Source organism: Octopus sinensis, linkage group LG4, assembly GCF_006345805.1.
Source record: "Octopus sinensis linkage group LG4, ASM634580v1, whole genome shotgun sequence".
Lineage (NCBI taxonomy): Eukaryota > Metazoa > Mollusca > Cephalopoda > Octopoda > Octopodidae > Octopus > Octopus sinensis.
In genome coordinates, this window is record NC_043000.1 from 123,310,658 (window position 1) to 123,333,871 (window position 23,214).

General features: G+C 30.8%; 1 protein-coding gene across 7 annotated transcripts in view; it reads left to right on the forward strand.

Annotated features, from left to right (window-relative positions):
• The window catches only part of LOC115210357 (neurexin-3), a 304,944-nt gene that overhangs the window by 230,617 nt on the left and 51,113 nt on the right, over nt 1–23,214 (forward strand). The window contains exon 15 of one of the 7 annotated variants that reach the window (XM_029778912.2): nt 11,017–11,046. The exons of 5 other annotated variants lie outside the window; for them this stretch is intronic. In XM_029778912.2, the coding sequence (XP_029634772.1) occupies nt 11,017–11,046 (30 nt within the window). The remainder of the gene's footprint in view (nt 1–11,016; nt 11,047–23,214) is intronic. One more of the 7 variants, XM_036502414.1, reaches the window with a different exon arrangement.

Genomic DNA, 23,214 nt, shown 5'->3' on the forward strand with positions numbered 1-23,214 from the left:
CAATTTTGTGTAGTCCTGAGATTTAAGATCAGACACTTCTTACTAATCAAGTAACATGCTACATACCCTGAAATACTGTTTTAGATACAGAATAGCATAGTTTGTAGTAATTAATTATATTAATGGAAAGCAACAAGACACAGCATGTCAGTTTTATACAAATATTTTTCTAAATAAGGGACCATTCTGAATATGTACATCACTTAACTCTGAATGAATTAGAATGAATAGCTTCAAGCAGAATTGCTTGTTTCACTGGTAAAGTGTAGAGGATTGAAGAGTACTCATGTACAATAAATATCTTGTAGGTTGAGTAGAGTAGCAGTACCAATAATCTTTTCGGTATTGATCACTACTTTTTCTAGATTTTTATGTGAGGATGATAACAAACTGAGTTCATAAAAAGCAACTCCAACACACAGTGATAAAATGCCTTTCTTCAACCTATCATTACTAAATTTGATACTCTTTAACTTCCAGAGGATATTAAGACATGTCGAGCTTTTTCACAATCAAGAAAGGCTGTCTGAAATAAAGCTGTTTGACACCTTTGTACTGGATTTTAATGAGGTTATACTTTCCTCTGTGCTTTCTCTAGTCAAATTTTATCATTGGCAATTCTTAACGTTTATGTCTATGTTGTTGTTATATCATATCTTTAAAGTGATTGGTGTTACATAACCATTTCACTAGTTACAAGCAATAGCAATCTCCAATAGTTAGGCAACTGTCATTGCATGAAACATTACTACAAGCCTCACAACTGCAATCTAAAATATTACACTGAGTTTTTACATTCCTCTTAAACAACATTTTTCTCATCATAGTTATACAAATGACAGAATAAATTGGATTTATTTGGCTAGCTTTGGTTAATATGATAAAGCTGACTTTTTATTTTTGTTTAATAAATCAAGTATTTGCAGTATGCACCACAAAATGGTTTTAAGCCCTCAGGAAACCAAGTCTACTCTGCAGGGCTGATTACAAGCTATTTCATATTTTATTTGTAGCTTGAATCATCAACTCAAGAAAGTTGCACTCAGTCAAGCTAAATAGTTCATTCCACATTATAGGGGAAACAAAGATTTTAATATTACCCTATTAACAGTTACAGAAGGAAGATAGTAAATATATCTATAAAGACCTTTTTTTTAACTAAGAAAGGCTAATGTATTCACATTCAATAATTTGAAGATGCTCAAAATTTTTTCTTAGGTGTCAATAGATTACTTGACTTAGTTACTGAAATCGAATTTCTCTACATTTAGAAAAGTTGTTATAGTGATTATTTCATATTCTAAAAGTTTGATGATGTTGAGAAAAACAATTTTGTGTTTTCAATTTTAAAAATGTATGGTAAATACTGGAAAAACAATTAATTCTAATAATGTTAAAATTCACATAGATTACAATAAGTTACTGTTTCAATGTGATGATAAATTGTTCACTGACTAGATTTTCTTTTTATTCATTTATTATAGTTTATTTTATTTTAGTATACTATTGAACTTAAACAATTTTATTTTCATTTTGTCATAGGGATTGTTACCTACATTGTTCTTTAGAGCTCAATCATTATTATAGTTTTAGCTAGACAATTAGTTCTACAAAAATTTTGGAATAAGCCTATGATTTCATCTTCAGGAGCTTTCTTTCATAGATGCAGAAAGTTATAAAATATGAAAAAAAAAATCATGATATACTTCTATATCTCTGAGCTAATTTTACCATCAAATGCACTGTCTCAAAAACAATATCAAATATAATGTCTTTCGTTGTTGCTGTCACTGTTTATTATTCTCGATAGAAAAATGCTCATGTCACCAAGTTTTCATGCTTTGTCTTGCCACCTCATGAACTTGCATGCCAGTTTCCTTGCTTTGGTTTATTCATTTAATTTTCTTTTTCATCTTTTCACCTTTTCTGGAAGATCTCCTCCCTTTTATATTGAACTTAACTGTGGAAAACGTCAACAGTATTTTTTACAATTCAGAAGGTAGCAAAATTAATCTATAATTATACCTTTTTAAAACTTAAGACTACTTTTCTAAAGTTTAGAGTATTTATCTTCAAAATAAAAATAACTGTTTTGAATTTAAATACCATTATCATAAAACAGCATATTCTATGATTAGGTTTCAGTACTAGGGCAGTGAGGAAAAATATTTAAAGAATTACATTTTTTTCCCAGCTAAAAACATTTGTCTTCACATAGAAATTATTCCTCAACATTTCCAAAGTAAAAATATAAAAATGTCATTGCTACTGACAGCATTCTCTGCTTAGATCCTGTAAATAAGTATATATTGCTTTCCTAACATTTCTACATTTTCTGAAATATTCTCAAAAGTAACAATAAACTTTCTGAAATTGTAATTTATTTACTATTACAATTCTAAGATGCTAACAGAAATTAGTTTTGCTTATAAAGTTATCTTTACTCATCTATCTTCAATCAAAATTTACATTCAAATATGTTATTACTTCATTCTTAGCTAAGCAAATAATTGAATAATAATATAACACTTACATTATGGCCATACTAATTAGACAAAACAGATTCTATTTTCTGCTCTATAAACGTTATTTCTAAAAAATTTTTACACAAATGCATTCATTATACATTATCACATCATCATTGTCATTATGATTGTTATCATTATCTACAACAATAGCAAATACAACATTTTTACATCTATTTTTCCATGCTTGCATGGGGTGGATGGGTCATCAAGGACTGAGTCTATTCATATTTGCAGTTATAGCTCTTTTTAGGTAGTTTGGGGATGATATCTTGCTCATATGTACTCTTTTTGCTATATTTTCTATGATTGGATGTCTTTCTTATTACCAACTACTTTACAGAGTGCACTGGGGATAATTTTTGTGACAGTAGTACTAGATTGTTTGTAATATTCTCAGTAAAAGTAAGAAGTTAGGTCTACCCTACATTATCACCATTCATTCACAGAATGTACAAGATATGTTTTATCATGCCACCATCTCTAGAAGGATTGCTTTGCCCCAGGGAAGAAGTCTCTCTACCCTATATTATCTTCATTCATTCACCAGTATCAGAGGTTTGCCTCATTCCTGACCAATAGAAGAGAGAATGATGAAAGCAGACAAGAATGAGAAGGTAAAGAAAGAGAGAGTAATGAAAGACAAGGGTGCTAGGGAGAGAGTGGTTGAGGAGAAAGTAAAAGAAGAGAGAGATAGAAAGAATAATAAACATGATAAGATTTTCACTAGAAACAGCATGAGTGCTGGCTGTGATGTTGAAAGAGTGGGGAATAAAAAGGAAATAGAATTATAGAAGGAGAGAAAGAGAGAGAATTATGGATGTCAACAAAGAGTGAGAATGAGAGTGATGGATGTCAGTAATTTGTGATAGAAGGGATAGTAATGGAGAAGAGTGAGTGCAGTAAAGAAGTGATGGTGTGTGGAAGATTGAATACAGACAGATCCAATATCTTGTTACACAGGTAGAATGATAGAATGAAAGTAATGTGTGTGTGTGTGTGTGCATACATACACATTTTAAAAGAATATAAAAGTATATTTTGTATACTATAAAAGTGAAGAAAATAATGAATTTACTAGCAGCTCTTTTAATTAAATCTTTATCACAGTCCTTTTACATTACTTCTTTATAATCTCAAAAGAAAATGGTGAGTAATAATGAGTGTTGTAAGAAAATTATTTCAGTATTTATTTTCTCTTACTTTACTTCTTCAGAAAAGTATTAATTTATTTATTCAATTCTTCAAATAACCCTACCATGATAGTTTAAAGTTTTCCTGGGAAAATATATTTTTGGTGGGAATATTGATGCTGTTGCATTGTTTCTCTTTTTTTTTGTAATTATTGGTGCATGGATGTTGCTTTATTCTACTGTTTTGTTATATTTATTGTAAAACTTTGTTGTTGCTCTTTAGTGAATTGTGTTATATGTTTGTGCTACGTTTGGTGTTTGTAATAGCATGCTACAACATTAGATTGCACTAAAAAAATAATACTGAAATTTCAAAAAGCTAATTTAGTGGTTTAGTTTAGTTTTCTTCTGTAATTTAAAAAGAATCCCCAAATAATTACATGAAAGCAAAGAAAGAATATGCTAACTCTGAAATAACATTACTTAATGCCAATAATTTGTGTATAAATTAGATCCAAAAAGAATTAAAGCATTAATCTAAGCCTCTTGATCTAAGGACTCATCTCTGATCAGAAAAGCAGAGGCAGGTGTAAAGCATGTACAAGTATTGTAAAACTTAAAGGGTTTATGGGTTATATAAGAAGGGCTGAGAGAGGACACCCAAAAATTATCAGTCTTTAGATCAAAGGATTGCACAGTTTGAGAATAATATGTATTAGTAACAAAGGGCACAGAAACAATTACATTGGATAAGTTCATTGAAGATTGATTGAAACTGTCAAGCTCTAAATAGCAAAGTACATTACAATAGTGACATAAGACACAGACAGCTTCTTTGCCACCATGAGGTGTAACAAGAGCGAAAGCTTTGAAGGGAAGGTTAATAAAGTAGATTGTTTTCCTTTTGATGTTGTCAGTGCTAGAAGGCAGTGCACTATCTCTGATATGAAAACAGCACTCCATATTGAGGGATATTTAAGCCTTGTGAGGAACCAAAACATAGTTGTTTTTTTACTTGTAAAGGATCGAAATCATTTGAATCTAGTTGAGAATATGAAATTTCCAGGAGAAACCTCTATAGATTATATTAACCCTAATATGTGTTAATCAGGAGAAATAAGGATGTTTAAGGCAGTTTTCTTCCCTGGATATGACACAACTTCAGATAGAATTATTGATAGAAAGTGTAGATAATTACAGCATTGAGAGAATCAGATATAGAAGTACAAAGTCACAGGGAATAGCATTTACATATGAATAAATGGTGTGATTTGATAATTGGAAAAAGTTTACCGATATAGAAGTAAAGGTCAGATTAAATACTGACACTTGAGGAACCTTTAACTGATGGTACATCATTTACACAAATAGATATGATATAGTCAAGGAAGAAATCCCTAAAGCATTTAATTACATAGAGGAATATATTTGGTAGATACACCATTATCATTAGAATGTTTTACACCAAGAGAAAGAAAGAGACAAGTAGAAAGAATGAGAGAAATTCAAGTAGCCCTTTTCAGATGGCTGTTAAATATGTTTTCCTAGATGTATATTCAAACGTTTAGAGTGCAGTTAACAGGATGATAGTTATTTTCCAGAATTTAGTCTCTCTTCATATAGTCATATTTCAAAATAGCGTTCTGTTTCACCCTTCAACTAACCAGTTAAATAAAACCAGTACCAATTATATATTGAATTCACCATTATTAAAAACTGTCTCACTCAAGGAATTATTTATTTTAATTTGGAAGATTATATGCAAGTCTAAGTATATCAGCTCATAGCACATATGAAATTGTTTCACAAATGAATACATTTGATTAATTAACGACCCTTTCACATATTGGTTATCCACAAGAACCATGAGCAGCTGAAAAAAATATTACAATAACAAAAAAATTCCAAAGAATAGCAGCATGCACATACAGCAAAAGAAAATACTTTACACAGTCAAAATATTGAAAATCAAGAAACTTTAATTCAGAAACCTAAGTGGAACTCTGCTTTCTTATATCAGTTTCATATTTTATCCTAATACGTAATTTTTGATATTTAACATTCTATTAAAGATGAAAAAGATGACCTTGAGAGACATTAAATTTAGAAATGTATTTTTATTCTCAGAATTTATTAATGAACTTCTATACAGTATATAATTCATACACACGCATGCGTGCACACACACACACATATGCACACACACACACACACAAACACATGCACACATGCATGTATACATGCATACATACATACATACGTACATGCATAACATGATGGCTGCAATGCAATGATGAACAGCACAGATGTGGCCTTTTAATCTTGCTAGGGATCTACACTCTTTTACACAGATGTAGCAACAAAAGATGACTCTTACAACTACCACACACACAACATATGCCTTCATTCTATCATGGAATTTTCATTGAGTGTTTTTACTTTTTCAAGCTAATGCCAACTATATTGAGATAGATGTTAATAAACATGTTAAAAATCAAGTGATGCCTATACCTGAAGTTTTTTTAAATGAGGAAAGGCCTTACACAGGACTAGTCCCATTCTGAACAATGCATGCAATTGCCCCAAAAGAAGAACTAGTTTACATAAGTGAATGCAAAGAAAGTCACAAGTGTTACATCAGAGTTTTCCTAAAACTAAGAGAAATGTCTAAGCAGAGATTGCGGCTCTCTCTCACTCCCAGCTATGAGATGGCAGTCGACTCCACTGAATTCTCTGCCCTTTGACAGTTTTTTTTTCTTCTGCTGGGTGACCAACAAAAACCATCTTCCTTACCAAGCAGGGTAACTGGTTTAGTGACCAAAGGCCTGGTCATGCAGCAAGTTGTACTGGGTTACATGTTACCAGTAGCACTGAGAGTGACCCAACATATATTGATACATATATATAGGCACATATACATATAAAGTAAGAAAGAGAAAGATAGATAGATAGACAAAAACCAGATGGACAGACAGTTAAATAGATGCATGCATATGTACATTTACAGCCTATTTTTATAAGTGTGTGTGTATGAATTAGCATCATTAATTCATATTTTCACTTCAGTTAAGTTTTCTATAAGGTATTAAAGCAGAATAAATTATACATATTCTTTAAAGTCCTCCTCAATTTATAGTCAAGGCACTTATAAATACTGCATCAATCATCTCCCTTCCTATTCTAGTGAACTGTAGCAATTATTTTATAGCAAACACAGTCACAGCTATATTCTCCAACAGTGAGTCATAATTATATGATTTTACTTTGGTATTTAGATTTAGTATTTCTCATGTATTTCACACTTTCACTCGCTTCCTGAAATATTTTTATTTATAATCAATGACAAAGTAATTTTAAAAATTTATCATAAATCAAACTAGCAAATATTTTTCTCCCCCCTTTCCTTCTATTTTTTTCTTTTTACACTTTGAAATATGCTATTAATCATTTCTTTCTAAAAATACAAAATTCATTTTATTCTATTGTTCTTTGATATATTTGGGAAAAAAATATTTAACAAGCATTCGGTCTCCAAAACCTCCAAAATTTTTAGATATACTGCAGATAATTATAGGCCTGATAGAAGTTCCTATTTTCCAACTTAATTAGTAAAATAAGTGCCAAATTACTGCTAATAAATTTGTTTATAAATTATGATATATATATATATATTATATATATATATATATATATATATATATATGTAGTATATTATAATTATATATAGCTTCTGTTCAAACAAATTTACACTATTTAGCACTTTCATTAATTTAAAAAGGATTTTTCCTTATGTCTTCATATAACTATTTTGAAATGTTATTTAACATCAATCATTCAATTTATATAGTGAAAAATAAATTTAAAATTCATTTCTTCTTAAAAATACTTCTAAAAGCTTAATATTGTTTTGTGCTTGTTTTTTTTTTATTTTTTGTAATTGTAGAATATAGATAGAACCATAAATTATTAACTATATAATCTGCATTTATAAAACACATGTCCATTACACAGTCATATACGCACATACATATACATTGAAATTTAATAAACAGAATATATATTCTTTACATGCACATAATCTTAAATCTTATTTGCCATCAATTCTATCCCAGCTCTATAGTTGTTATTAACATCCTATGGAACATTCAAAAGATAGTTATTCATATGATGAATTGATCCTATCTTGCCAAAATCTTCTGGGCCTGGTTTATCTTTTTGTTGTGTTTATTGTATCTCTTTTAACATATCACCATACACTTTACTCTCCCAATTGCACATCTCTCTCTTTCTCTCTCTCTCAGTTACACACACACACACACACGAGTTCTTAATTCTGAGTGCTGTGCTATTACCAATGTATACCCTCTGAACAATAAACTCTTCAGAATTTCATATAGACTAAACTAAGATCATTTATTTCATTTTCTCTCTAAGGTGAAGTAGATAAGCTGAGAAATATTCCTCTATTAGAGATATAAGAATTAAAAAATGTATTTCTTTAGTCAATATAGCTGTAGATAAATAATGTCATGTTGACATAATTAGCATTGGAAAGGGCTTCTAATTTGTTTTAGTAGTGCAAGTAGGTACATGAATTTAAAAGCTTATTCAACATGGACTAATAAAACAGAGTGAAAAGAAATTTATCTGAACTTTGCTTAATATAAATGATCTCTCAAATGACATTATCACAATTATTAAGATGTGATATAGCATTCTTCATTAAGACAGAAGTTCTATTTTCAACAGCAAACTATCATTACCCAAACTTTGTAATAAGTCCAGGAACAAAAACACTAATTCTTGATAAAGACTTAAGCATTATGAATCAATCTCTTGGATGCAAAGTTTGATGAAGATATTTTAGAAATATTACATTCTTCTCTTAAGTGTGCATCTTTTTATTTTCCAAGTAACAGGGCTTCAATGTAATTACCATCACTGAATAACATTTGATTACTTGAATATGAGCCATTATATCAATTTTTATGATAAGCAAAGTATGCCATTGCAAAAAGAACTCTATTCCTGTTTGTTGTTTATCACGTATTGTATAGATACCACATAACAGAATCAGAAGTACTGCCACTATGAAGAGAAAAAGCACACTTCTAGTGAAAACTTGCAATTTTTTCAATTTGAATATCTAATTAAACCATACAAAGTACAGAGAAACAAACATACTTTATTTTAAAATACAATAATAAACAGATTATAGTTACATATTCTAAATAGGAATTATTAAAACAAATTATCTATTTTTAATATTTTTCATGCAACCTAAATTTGTTTAATTTTATGAAAGGAAAGTTTCACAAATATATTGTATGTGTATATTATAAATCTACTTTATCAATTAAAAATTATATGCTACATATTTTTTTCTTAAATTGCAATTACTACATATCAAAATTATATCATTCAGCCATTTCAATATCAAATACACTTTTGAAGTGTGTGTGTGTGTGTGTAATTAATAGGTGTACAACTATCTCAACTAAAAGAAAGAGAATAATATTTGTTAACTAAGAATTTTGTTATAGGAAATGGAAATTGAGAAACCTTGTACTGTAGGATTTTTTTGAAATGGAATTTGTATTAATTTAGCTTACACATCTGTAAAATAAGAATCCACATAATACCCTACCACAAAAAGTGATAACTGTATTTTATTAATTCACACACACTCAAATTTATCAGCTGAACGAATACAACTTCCATTTCAGTATTACACAGTAGAATGTTTCCCACTTGGAATGAAACAACTGCTGTGAATTACTGAACTTTCTAAGAGTCAGAATATATATATATATATAATATATATATATATATATATATATATATATATATATATAAATGTCTATATATCATAAGATATACATAGAGTATGTTTTATACACGCACACACATATATACACACATGTTACCTTCTTTGGGCTCTGAACTCCTTATGGTTTTGTAAGAGTGCCATTATGAACAGAATGCTTTAGGCATTTTAAATATATTGGAACCTATTCATCTCCAGGATATTTTATTACATTTATATGTATTTATATAAATGTATATGAATATCTATTAGTCCACTTGTGTGTGGTGTGTGTAATTAATAGGTGTACAACTATCTCAACTAAAAGAAAGAGAATAATATTTGTTAACTAAGAATTTTGTTATAGGAAATGGAAATTGAGAAACCTTGTACTGTAGGATTTTTTTGAAATGGAATTTGTATTAATTTAGCTTACACATCTGTAAAATAAGAATCCACATAATACCCTACCACAAAAAGTGATAACTGTATTTTATTAATTCACACACACTCAAATTTATCAGCTGAACGAATACAACTTCCATTTCAGTATTACACAGTAGAATGTTTCCCACTTGGAATGAAACAACTGCTGTGAATTACTGAACTTTCTAAGAGTCAGAATATATATATATATATATATATATATATATATATATATATATATATATATAAATGTCTATATATCATAAGATATACATAGAGTATGTTTTATACACGCACACACATATATACACACATGTTACCTTCTTTGGGCTCTGAACTCCTTATGGTTTTGTAAGAGTGCCATTATGAACAGAATGCTTTAGGCATTTTAAATATATTGGAACCTATTCATCTCCAGGATATTTTATTACATTTATATGTATTTATATAAATGTATATGAATATCTATTAGTCTACTTGTGTGTGTGTGTGTTTGTGTGTCATATACAAACATGCATTTGTTTTAGTTTTTATGAAAGTTTAGCAGTTTCTTTTCATGTCTGTTTTCTAAGGATAACTGTTTCTAAGGTTACACTGAAAATTAAAGGCATTTACATAAGTTACAGGAGCTAATGATTTTTAGTCAGCTAGATGATTATTCTCTTGCAAACCAGTCAACCATGAATTAATTAGCCCTGGTTTCACATCAGTTCATTCAAGAAAATTATATGATGCTCCTTCTTTATGGAAATAATGTGATATGTGTAGTAGTATTTGTAATGTACCTTTAGAGCAACACTTTTATTAATTAGGCATTAAATACGTTCTCAAATATTTAAGAATTATTCTCTTTGTACCACTACAAACAAAAATTATACTAAAAAGATACTGCGAGTTCTAATTGGTTTCCTTACAGAAATACTCTAGTTTTTGAGGTGCAGATACATGAGCATTTACATTTCGTCTCAAACTCACATAGTTCTTATAGACTCACTATCTGTAAAATAGAGAATTGAAGGAAAAGAAATAGCATTAAACACAAAGAAAATCACTAAGGAATGCAATCTATGTTGTTTCAATGTTGTCCGTTTTTCATTTTATCTCTTCTTCTTTACTTCCATTTCAGAAGAGTTTGGTCCAATGCATGTTTTTCCAAGTACGTATCTCTGTTGTTACATCTTTTGTTTAACCCTTCTCACCTTCATTTGCAAATTCTTTACTTTATTTCCTTTTTCTTTTCTTTCTTTTTATTTAATATATGGAAACTCTGCATGTGCACATATCACAGACATAATTTCATTACCAAATTTTATGGTTATGATATTCGACAATTTTGGATAAATATATCCCTCCTGCTCATTTCCTCAATCTCATTTCATTACTTTGTTCCCATGGAGCTTCTATTTGTCTTTAGCATGTGCTAAAAACTAAGCTTGGGATTCTATCCCCACAACATATCCACAATTTTTCTTCCTTTTTTTTTTGTTGCTATTATTCAAATAAAATGCATTTAAGAAGAATCTCAATGTGATTAAGGTCAAATTTTAAGCTTTAAAGTTTCTGTGCCCTATCACTTCCATAAACATCATAATATCAGCTCTAAATTCATATTAGAATACTGTGATTTCAACTTCATAAATTTTAAACGTTATTTTAATAAATTTTCATATCAGTTTTACTTATTTCAGTTATGCAACAATAATCAACTTCAGATAATTTCCTTTGTCAAAACAATTTCAAAATGTTATGTAGATTTATTTAAAACATCATATCAATTTTATTCTGCTCCTAGGGGTAACAGTATGAAGGGGAAAATATAAGTAGAATAAAATGGGAGAGGATAGTTCCATTTTATTGCATCAGACAACAGAATTTATAAATAGGTTTCACCACAGTATTTTATGGGAAACAAATCTACAAATAATACATATTTGATACTAGGAATATAGATACTAGGAATTAGGTGAGAAAGACTGTACCAGAATTTGAACTCAAAAACATTAGTTCTCTAACAGCTGGTACAGCCTAATCTAAGGTTTTAGTATTGTTTCACCTTTTTGACAAAATTACATTTTTCATGTAGTCTTTCATGGAACACTATTAATAACAGGGGAACCATCATGTCATTGTTTTCAAAGTATTAGAATATCATCAAAAAGATTAGTGGTTCATATTTTATCACATGTTCTGAGCTATGTTCATAGCTAAGACATTTAGCGTTTAAAATTCTAGTTCAGCTACCTGCAAGTATGTACCATAAAGTGGAATTACACACTAACATTTAAAACATTTCTATTAGCATGCTGCTGTGTAATTCCAGAGTAGGGATGGGGGCCTAGAGGTTTCATTCACTATAAAACCATGTACTATGTCTTCATTTACTGCATCTTCAACACTCATGTTTGAAGATTTAAGTGGAAAGTATTAAACAGAGAACAGAAACATTAAACTGCAACAGCTTAAACAGAACATTAATGACATCTAGTTTTCTAGTCTTTCTGGGCCTACAAAGGTCATGAATACTGCCCTCTTCCTCCAGATACAGCAAGTAAAGAAACAAGAACAAGTAAATACATATCAGGTAGTCAAAGTTCATTTTTGAGTTACCTTTAAATCATCCTGAATGTAGTAGCTTCCTGAAATAAGCTGAGTAAAATAGAGTATTAGTTTGTTAATTTTTAATCAAAATAAAATTCCTTCCATTTGCATCAATATTTTTGTGTAGCATATTTGACGATGAAAAAAATTTGTATTTACTTATCTCACATGAACATTAATATCAATAGAATCGCATGATTGGCATCCGTGCTAGTGGAGTGCTAAGAGCACCATCCGAGTGTTATCATTGCCAGGGCCACTGAATGGCCCCCATTCCAGTGGCATGTAAAAAGCACCATTCGAGCACTTATGGTGGCACGTGAAAAAACATTTGAGCAAGGTCGTTGCCAGTGCCGTTGGACTGGCTCCTGTGCAGATGGCACATAAAAAGCACCATTTGAGCGTGGCCATTGCCAGTACCACCTGACTGGCCCTCATGCCAGTGGCATGTAAAAGCACCCACTACACTCTCAGAGTGGTTGGCATTAGGAAGGTCATCCAGCTGTAGAAACTCTGCCAGATTAGATTGGAGCCTGGTGCAGCCACCTGGCTCACCAGTCCCCAGTCAAACCATCCACCCCATGCCAGCATGGAAAGCAGACATTAAACGATGATGATGGCACAATAAAGCTTGAGATATTTTACCAAGTTTAAAATAAGCTGTGATATTGTGATAGTTCTAATATTTGCTGGTGGTTACAATTCTCTGGTTAATTTTTATAACACGTATTCTTTGTTAACTTTGTCTTTTTTATACATTGTTCTTTCTAGTTAGTCATTTCTAAATTACACTGTGCAATCTCTGTATCTCTGGCTATCATATATCTACTATTGACCTGTTGCTCTATATCATATACAAACGACTCCTTTTTCTAACTTACGTTCTAACATACTTTGACCAATATTTTCAATGTTCATTATAGTCTATGAAATTTCACTACCACTCTTCCATAACTTACAATTAAACTATCATTATTCTCATCTAAACATACTGAACAAAAGACTTTTGAAGAAACCTCACTTCTAACAATTTTGTAGTCAAATTTATCTTACATTATCTGATGCTTCAATTTAATAATGACACACTCTTCATTTTACTAATAAATATACATTTCTTATCCCCATGTACATTAAAATATTCTATCAATAAATTCCACCAATGTTTCTGTTCGTACACTTTGCTGTGCTCCTTTCTTTTTCTTTATCTCTATTTGCTCCTGTAGTTTTACTTCCACATTGTCTGCCAAAGTAGACTATTTATTATCTTAGGACATAGATATTATTGAAATATTTTACTTGTCAACAACAACAACAAAAAAACCTTATTCACTGATTTTGAAGAAATCATTCACATACAGATGCTCATAAACATATAAATACATAAACATGCACACACACACACACACACATGTATAGCTGATGTGCTACACATGTACTAAATTCTTTGTCCTTTCCTCTTCACATGTCATTTGTGTTCTATTCAATGGAGTATAAATTCTTTCAGTTGGCAGAATCTAACTTTTTCTGACCGTAATCTTATGTCACTTTGCAATGATACTTCCACTGCCTGACAAAAAGATAGAGTAATCAAAGATGGATTGCTGTAGATCATACATTGAGTCAATGACCTGAAACCAAACAACAATAACTTAAGAAAGGATAAGGACATGTAGTAGCTACCTTTGCATAAATACATATATATATATAGGCACCACACATTCAAGTATACAAAATCACTTATGTTTCCATGTATGTGTTGGTTCTTTAGATCATTTAATTATCAAGACTTAAAGCATGCCAGTACATTGTTTTCAATCATTATTGTCCCATGCTGTTAGTGACACTCATGGTATTTATCTCCAAGTTCATATTTGATAATTTCATGTTTTCTAAACTAAAGTATTAGTGAATTAATGGATGATGTTTTATCTTATAGATAACTCTTTGCAGAGAGTTCATTTAAGACAACTAGAAATTAGTGTGTCCATATTTCTTTAAACATTTCCAAAGAAACTGTAGCTAAATTGCTTTACTATTTTGGAAGGTAATTGAATAGTTACCAACCATTATTGCAGAAAAGACCTCATATGAATGTGTAAAGGAAGAAGTTTAGGGATTTGGTAATATGTCATAATCCACTTGTTTTACTTCATGTAAAGAGCATTTTTGATAAGGAGCTTCAAGGACTTTGTGTGTAAGTATAATTGTGTAAAATTGATAGCATTCCAATGTAGAAATTTAGTGCAGAAATATACTCCCAGTATTTTAGATCTATGAAAAAGAAGTTTTGTAATCATTCCCACTGGTAGATAAAGCCTAGGTTACTAAGAAGTCATAGCTGTGTGAAGTAGTCTAACTTTCAGAGATTTCAAGGTTTTTGTTATCATGGACGAGCTTCTTGTAAAGAAAATTCTTAGCACCCAGAGAGTAAGCTGTTGGTAAATTGTTAAAATCTTCAGGGTAATTCTTTGTTTTGACAGGATAAACTATTTGTGGGATTTTCTTGGGAACCTTCTGTAGTATGTGCATTTGTATACACGTACAAATGGAGTTTAATGCCCAAATGGTATCCTAGTATTATATTTTATTGTTGTTCAAGATGCATAGGTCTAAATATTTATGATGAAACTCATGTTTGGTATATTGTTTGCTCTTCAGATATGGTTATTCATCCTTTTATCTGTCCATTACATTGAAAGTTCTGTGTCTGTATTTAATTTGTTTTGATAGTGTTTGTAGAATATATAGTATATGCTACTCTATAATCTATTTTAGAGTGACATATAGTATATATGAATGTTACAGTTCAACTTTCAAATATCATTCAGATTGTTTTAATATTTTGTATCAGTAAAGTTCTTAATAGTTGTACTTCGTGTGAAATACATTTATTTAGTCCTATGCCTTTTTTATTTCTCTTTCTCTCAACTTCCCCATTTTTATTTTAAAGTGTATTTCTGATTTCTTAACATTTCATCTCTGGTGGTCTGTATTTTCCTTTTTTTTTTCTTTTTCCTGTAACATATCCTCAAAACTTATTCTTTTATCCTCAAAATTTATTCTTTAGTTTTGCATAAATTTGTCTCACTAGCTTTCTCATTTGTTTCCTACTGTTCAATCTTTTTGTTCCCTTCACCATACATCTTTCTTTTATTTATCTATTTATTTTTTTAATATCAGATTAATTACAGAGTATTTTACAGATATAGTCCTATTTTTGTTACATTTAAGTTGTGGTCCTTTATTGTGATGTTCCAAATATAGATTTGCTTTTAAGAAATATTTAATCTGAAATTCCTTTTTATGAGAATATTGAAAAAATATTTTATTTCAAATTATTGGGATAAAGATTATATAAAATCTTCAAATATCTAAGAAATTAAAATACAAGTATAATTTCATTCTGCAATATTATTTAATTCTTGTGAAGACTGAAGTATGAATAGACAAGCACAATAGAAAGCTACTTAGACAGCTCTTTACAAAATCAACAGGCATCATTTCTATATTATAGATCAAGAAATGATATTTATAACTCTAATGCTTCAACACAAATTAAATTGTTTTCTTAGTATTGTGTTTGTGAGGCTGAAAACATTACCCAGTGTGTGCAACAAGCCCTTTACCTTGTCTCAGTTATGTGGCTCTTGCTCATATCCTTTCCTGATGAATTTTTCCTTGTTCATAAGATTGAGAATGCTACCAGTAACTATCAATACATTTTTATTCATGTAAAAATGAAAATAAGTCTAGCATTCATTTCACTGTATAAATTATCACTGCCAATGATGACGATGATGATGATCTTTTCTACTATAAAGCACACAGCCTAAAATTTAAATTTAAATTAATCCCGGTGTTCAATAGGTACTTATTTCATTGACCCCTAAAGTATGAAAGACAAAGTCAACTTTGGTGGAATTTGAACTCAGAACATGAAGACAGACAAAATGCAGCTAATAATAATAATAATAGTAATAATAATTAATCTATCTTGAAGAATTTTGGATTCAGCAGCCAACATGTAGTTTTGTATGTAATAAAATAACAGCCAAATTGAACAGAGAAAAAGTTTTAAAGCAATTTACTGTTATAAGCGCAGAAAAGGACAAAGCCTTACTACTACATATTAAAGAACAAGCAACTTTAATATCCCTATCAAAAATTACTACACTAAAAATATACTTGCAAGCAAATATTTTGAAGTGAGACTCAAATGTCTCCATTGTAGATCATGAGAAACTCATTAAATACAATGATTTGAAAACAAAAATGCCTCGAATATGTAAATAAAACTATATCATAACATACAAGCAAGACACATTGCTACAGAATGCAATGCACATCTAAACTCATTATATAATCATAACTGTACAAGCACTAAAACATTCCGCTTGCCTGATAATTAATTCCTACTCTCTTCTAAACCATCAATTTACAGGAATGAAAAAAATGTTGACTTGATAAAATATACAAAAGAAAATGTTTTTTAGAAAATGAAATTGTTAACAATAATGCTATGTTTCTTTGCTAGGCACAAACGGTCTGTATTTCAGAGGACATGAAAACTTTAGACTTGCAAACTCATTCCCATTCATTTCTCAAGAGTATTGGTAACATGAATTCAATTTACATGAACAAGATAATCAATTCTAGATTATAATTAATTTTGACTCACTATGGTGCTTGCCTCAATACTAATGATATTGATTTTTAACAGTGATACAAAATATCACATTTTGAAAAAGGGTTTACTTGATTATATCGACCTGAACACTTACTGGTATTATTTTATTTCTAAAATAACAGTGTGTGTGTAAGTTACGCTTTGACCTTCATTGTCAAAAACTATTTGACCAGTGATTCAATCTTTACATGTTTCACAATGAAGTGTGTATGCATTGGTGGTGTCATTTGCTTAAAAATATCATTTTCCTTTCATGTTGTTTACTACCTGATAGCAAGATAGCATAGTCGTTTTTTCCCCCTTTTCTTTTCAAGAATTGTGATATTTAATGTTTGATATAAGGTATAATGTGAAGGTCCAAATACAGAGTTTCTATCATGAAAATAGTTAGAACTCCTGCTTCCTTTTAGAAGTGAGTGATGAAATTGAAAATTACTTTAAATCTATGACTATAGAATTGATAGGGCCATGATACAATTGATTTTCTATTTCATATTGATGAAGAGTGTGGATAATTGTACTATGATGGAAATGCTGAGCTTGTGTCAAATGAACAACAAATAAGTCATTCTACTCAAGTCATTGGATCCAGCAAACTTAACAACATTACTATCCCTCCTCTATATTATTGCTAATTCTGTAAAGGTGGAAATTATCAGCATATTTGATAAAGAAACAGTCACACACAGAAGCATTTCTTATGGCAATGATGCAGATAATCTGTACAATTATCCAAGGAAATTTCTAAACATCTGTAACTTAAGTGGAGCACCCTCATCTCTACTTTGACCATGATATATGTGTTGTAATGCTATTGTGAACTTTAAATAAGGCTACTGCCCTTTGCAATGGAACAGGAATTCAAATAATACAAATAATAATAAATGCAGGATTGAAGTTAACATTGTTACAAAAGGCAAACATTATGGGAACATGCCATTATTCCAAGAATTAAGCTGAGACCTTCTAATATCACTCTGCTATTCATCCTTACGTGATTATAGTTTCTATTTGAGTGGCTTTTGAAATGACAGTTAGTAAATTTCAATCCACTCACTGAGTACAATAGATGTTCTGCCCAACTAACACATTTGCACATAGACTATTATATTCATTATCTTCAACAATGATAACTGCTGGCAATTAAAGTGAGAGCAGACACACTCATATCAATTATAATATAAATCATTCCTAACTTTAAAACACATCTTCATAAATTTAGGGGAAGGTACATATATCAGTTAAATCTATCTTAGTACTTCTATTTATTTTAAAAAAACCCGAAAAGAATGAAAGTCAAAACTGACACCAGCAAAATTAAGCCTAAGAACATATATAAGCATATCTAATACCACAAGGCGTTTTCGCTGTTGCTCTACCAATTCTGATGATATCCACCACTCTTTTTAAATAATAATAATAATAGTAGTAGTAGTAGTAGTAGTAATAGTAATGATAATAATAGTTTCAAACTTTGGCACAATGCTAGCCATTTTTAATGGGATTATATCAAACCCAGTATCAACTGGTGCTTATTTTATTGACCCAGAAAGATGAAAGACAAAGCCAACCTTGATGGAATTTGAATTCAGAATGTAAAGAGCTGGAAAAAATGTCACTAAGCATTTTTTCTGATATGTTAACAGGTCTGCCAGCTTGCTGCCTTAATACTAATTTTATTGACCCCAGAAGAATAAAAGAAAAAGTCAACTTCGATGGAATTTGAACTCAGAACAGAAAGAGCCAGAAGAAATATTGCTATGCATTTTGCCCAGCATGTTAATGACTTTTCCAGCTCTGCTGTATGTACAAGGCCTGAAATTTTGAGTGAGGGGCCTAGTTGAAATCATCCAGACCAGGATACAACTGGTACTTTTAATTATCGACCTAAAGGCATAAAAGGCAAAATTGACCTAGGTAGAGTCTGAACTCAGAACATAAAGACTGTGAAATGCTGCAAAGCATTTTGTCGAGTATGCTAATAATTTTACTAGTTTACTACCTTAATAATAATATTACAATAGACACAAGGCTTGAAATTGTGAGGTGGACAGAGCTAGTAGACTCCATCAATCCCAGTACTCAACTGGTACTTTATTTTATCGACCCCTAAAGGATGAAAGGCAAAGTCAACCTTGGTGGATTTTAACTCAAAATGTTAAGACACATGAAATGTTGCTAAGCATTTTATTCAGTGTGCTAGCAATTCTGCCAGCTCACCACCTTAATAATAATAATGATGATGTACTCTCCCATCAAAGACGACATATGAGTATTCAGCTTTTGCTGAATGACCTGCACAAATGATTTGTTTATAGTGATCAAATGTACGTTCTGTACAATAGCTCACTCCCTCAACATTGCCTGAACAGGTGCACAGTGCACCACACATCAAGTATTGAAGTGATCACTAAACAACATGAGATGAGATGTTTTGCTCAAGAACACAATGCACTACTCAGTCTAGGAATTGAAACCATGATCTCACAGGTGTGAGTGCAATGCCCTAACCATTAGGCCAAGCATCCTCATAATAATAATAATAATAATAATAATAATAACAATAACAATAATAATAATAATAATAATAATAATACAACATAAAACTAACAACAAATGGTATAAACATGTACCAAACATGACAATGATCAGGCCACAATCATCTGGGATATGTTCAAATTAACAAAGAAATCAAAGCTAACAAAATAATCAAAGATTGGGACAAAAAAAACCCCTGCTTACTCATGGACTAAAATATTGCTCAAAAAGAAGTGGAGAAATTGTCCAAGTACAAAGATTTCAAAATTGAAGTATTCAAGATGTGAGACATGAAGATGAAAATAATACCAGTAATAACTGGAGCATTGAGTATGATAAAAAAAAACATAGACCCTCAGCACTACACACTGTCCAAGTCAGATACCCAACAGAACACAACTCACATTACACACAATGCTATACAAACACTAGAATAAAATAAAACAGACTCTAACCAAGCCATATAACAAAACTGATACAATACAATACCAGGAAGAGTTTGTACTTCCTCAGCAAGATAAAAATTCAAGAACACACAATGCTGCATACACCTTAGTAACATGGAGGTGTAGCAGGTGATGCAGTGGATATTTGCCTGAAGCTATCAAATATTGAATAATTATAATTATAATTATAATACTTTGTGATTTAGGTACATGACCTACAATTTTGAAGAAATTGGTATTATCAACTCAGTACTAGATTAGAACAAGTAGTAGTAATAGCAATAATAATAATCCTCCTGGAAGGGATTATTAGTATTATATCTCCTTTGGCACAAGACCAAAAATTTCAATTGCAATTCAAACAATCCTGATATATATTAGGACAAAAAGTAAAACCAGCCTTTATAGTAATAAAACTTTGAGCATTTATAGGTATAACTAAATTTTTCAAGACCTTTTTGCACAACTCTACCATTCTTCTGTTCATCACCCCTTTTAAAAATGATGATGATGATGATGATGACAAATAAACTACAAATAAACTACAAAACTGTGGTTAATGAGCTCTACTCAAAAACTGGCTCTTAAGAGTTGGTATCTGCAACAATATTAGTGCCCTCCTGCATATCATTAAAAAAATATATAGTTGAGTATATATATGCTGAGTATATGGTGTATTAAATGAAACATTAAAAGGCATTCTTTCTGAGTGTTCAGTTCATACCAATGCTGAGTACCTTTAAAAACACAATGCAAAAGGTGAATACCTTCACTGGCTCATCCTCAGATATTAGCAAATCAAAGCAACTTATTGATTGTATCATTATCATCATTTAACATCGTTTTTCTATACAGGAATGGGTTGGATGGTTTAACAAGAACTAGCAAGCCAGAGAGTGATGCTAAACTTTATAGTCTACTTTAGCATGGTTTCTATGGCTGGAGGGAGAGTAGTATTGTGGCAGCTAATGAGAAGTTAAAAGTATAATAGAGGGATAGAGAGAGGTGTCTTGTTGTAGAGGAGATACATTGGATACCCCAGTTGGAAAAGAAAGGAGAGAAAGAAAGAGTTTGCATGTAAGATAAAGAGAGAGGGGGGAGAGTGGTGGTGGTGAAGATGTATTGGGACATACCCTCAAGGTACAGAATACAGGTAAAGTGATATAGAGAATTGGACTGATTGAATGAGCAGGGGGATAGAGGGGTAAGTTCCATAAGAGTGTGAGGAGAGATGGAAAAGAGATTACTGTAACAAATGATGGTAAGAGATATAGATGTGGCTCAGGGGCAGAGGGATTTTGATAGATATGTGAGGGCATTGAGAGTGATAGCAGATAAGAGAGGTGTTAAGTATGGAGTATAGCAGAGAAGAAAGAGCAATGGCTGAAGGTACAGAAAGGAGGTTACTAATGAAAACAGTGGCCAGGAGAAGATGAGAAATGGTAGTGGTTCCAGGGTGAGGAAAGGAGTAAGGTAGCTGAAAAGTTGTAGGTTGTAGTTCATGCCTGTTCTGCTTTCAGGTGATTATAATAACTGAGTAGTATCATAAATTGAGAAGTGATAGGTGTTAGGGGATGAGATGTAGGGGAGATGAGCCCTCATGAGAAGCCTCATATACATACCAATAAGGCACTCTTAAAGCTCCTTCTCTACTGTCTGGTTTTGGCTCATAAGAGAAGAATGAATTCTACACATGTCCTGCCTACTGATCCCAGCCACTATTGTAAGCATAATTTGCTTAATGTCTTTCCTTTATTTTTTTAATAGTTTTTCATTTATTCCAGCCCTTTTACCAAATTCTAATATTTCTCCATTTGTTTAGGGGTCTATAGTTTTTTTACTTGCCTTTTAAATTCCTTTGAGAATCATGATTTATGAATTCTTACAACGGTTTATTTTGCTTAAGTCGCTTCAATATTTCCTCAAATTATATTCCTTGATATTACACATTTGTAATCTAAATAAGGGTTTCTTCAAGTTCATAGTCATTTTTAATTATATGCTTTTTGCATAATGTCATTTTTGTAATTATGTTCATAGTTAGTTGTAATGTAGTCTGTACTGGATACTTCTCTTTCATATTTGGCTGTACTGTGATCTGTTCTAAATGCATATCATTAACAAAATCTCTTAGAATTTTTCATTTTCACTTTTTCCATTGTCCTGCCATTTTTATTTGATTATTATTTGAAATATCCTTTCCCTTTCGTAAACCTTATGCCATTTATTTTTATAACCACAAATTTATTTTTTTCTACAGAAAGCATTATATTTGTTATTTGTTGATCTCTGAAAGTTTAAGTTTAATTAGAAATAGGATTTCTAGTATTGATGTGAAGTTATAACTCTATTGAATTAACTCTAATATACATATTGATTCCAAAGAGATGAAAGGCAAAATTGACCCTTGTAGCATTAGATGTAGCTGAACACTAATCAACCACTGTAGCACATTTACTCCAATGTTATCATTTCTGTCAATGCTTTGTCTATTGTTATTAATATAATGATTCTTGAAATCAACCTGCAGTATTAAAATGTACTGAAACCAAATTGTGCCATTTTCAAAGATGATTTCAGTTTAGGTGTATGTTGTTAATTCAGTTAGTGTATAGTGAAGTATTGTATTTAAACAATGTAAATGAGCACTGCTTGTCATGTCAAGTCTCTAAAATGTCAAAAAAGATGTTAATATTTTGAATTGCTTCCTTATTGAATACAACAGAATGACATTTAAATCCTTAAAATATTCCTTTGAAAATATCCTAATCAAAAAGGAAACCGTCTGCTTCATCTATCAAACTTTATCTCTCATGGTTATGGTTGTTGTAGTTGTTTGCAATGAACATACATCTTTAACAGTGCTCTAAAGCAAAATTACAGTTAATTACATTCACTTGATAGCGATTTTTTTTTTAAATTGTGAACAATGAACATTAGAATGTTTGATTTTTTAAAACATTGTTAATTAGGCAGTGGATATTGCCAGCAGTGGAAGAGTGGGAGTAAGTACTAGCCTCAAACACAATAGCAACAAATGCATTCCCGAAAAATT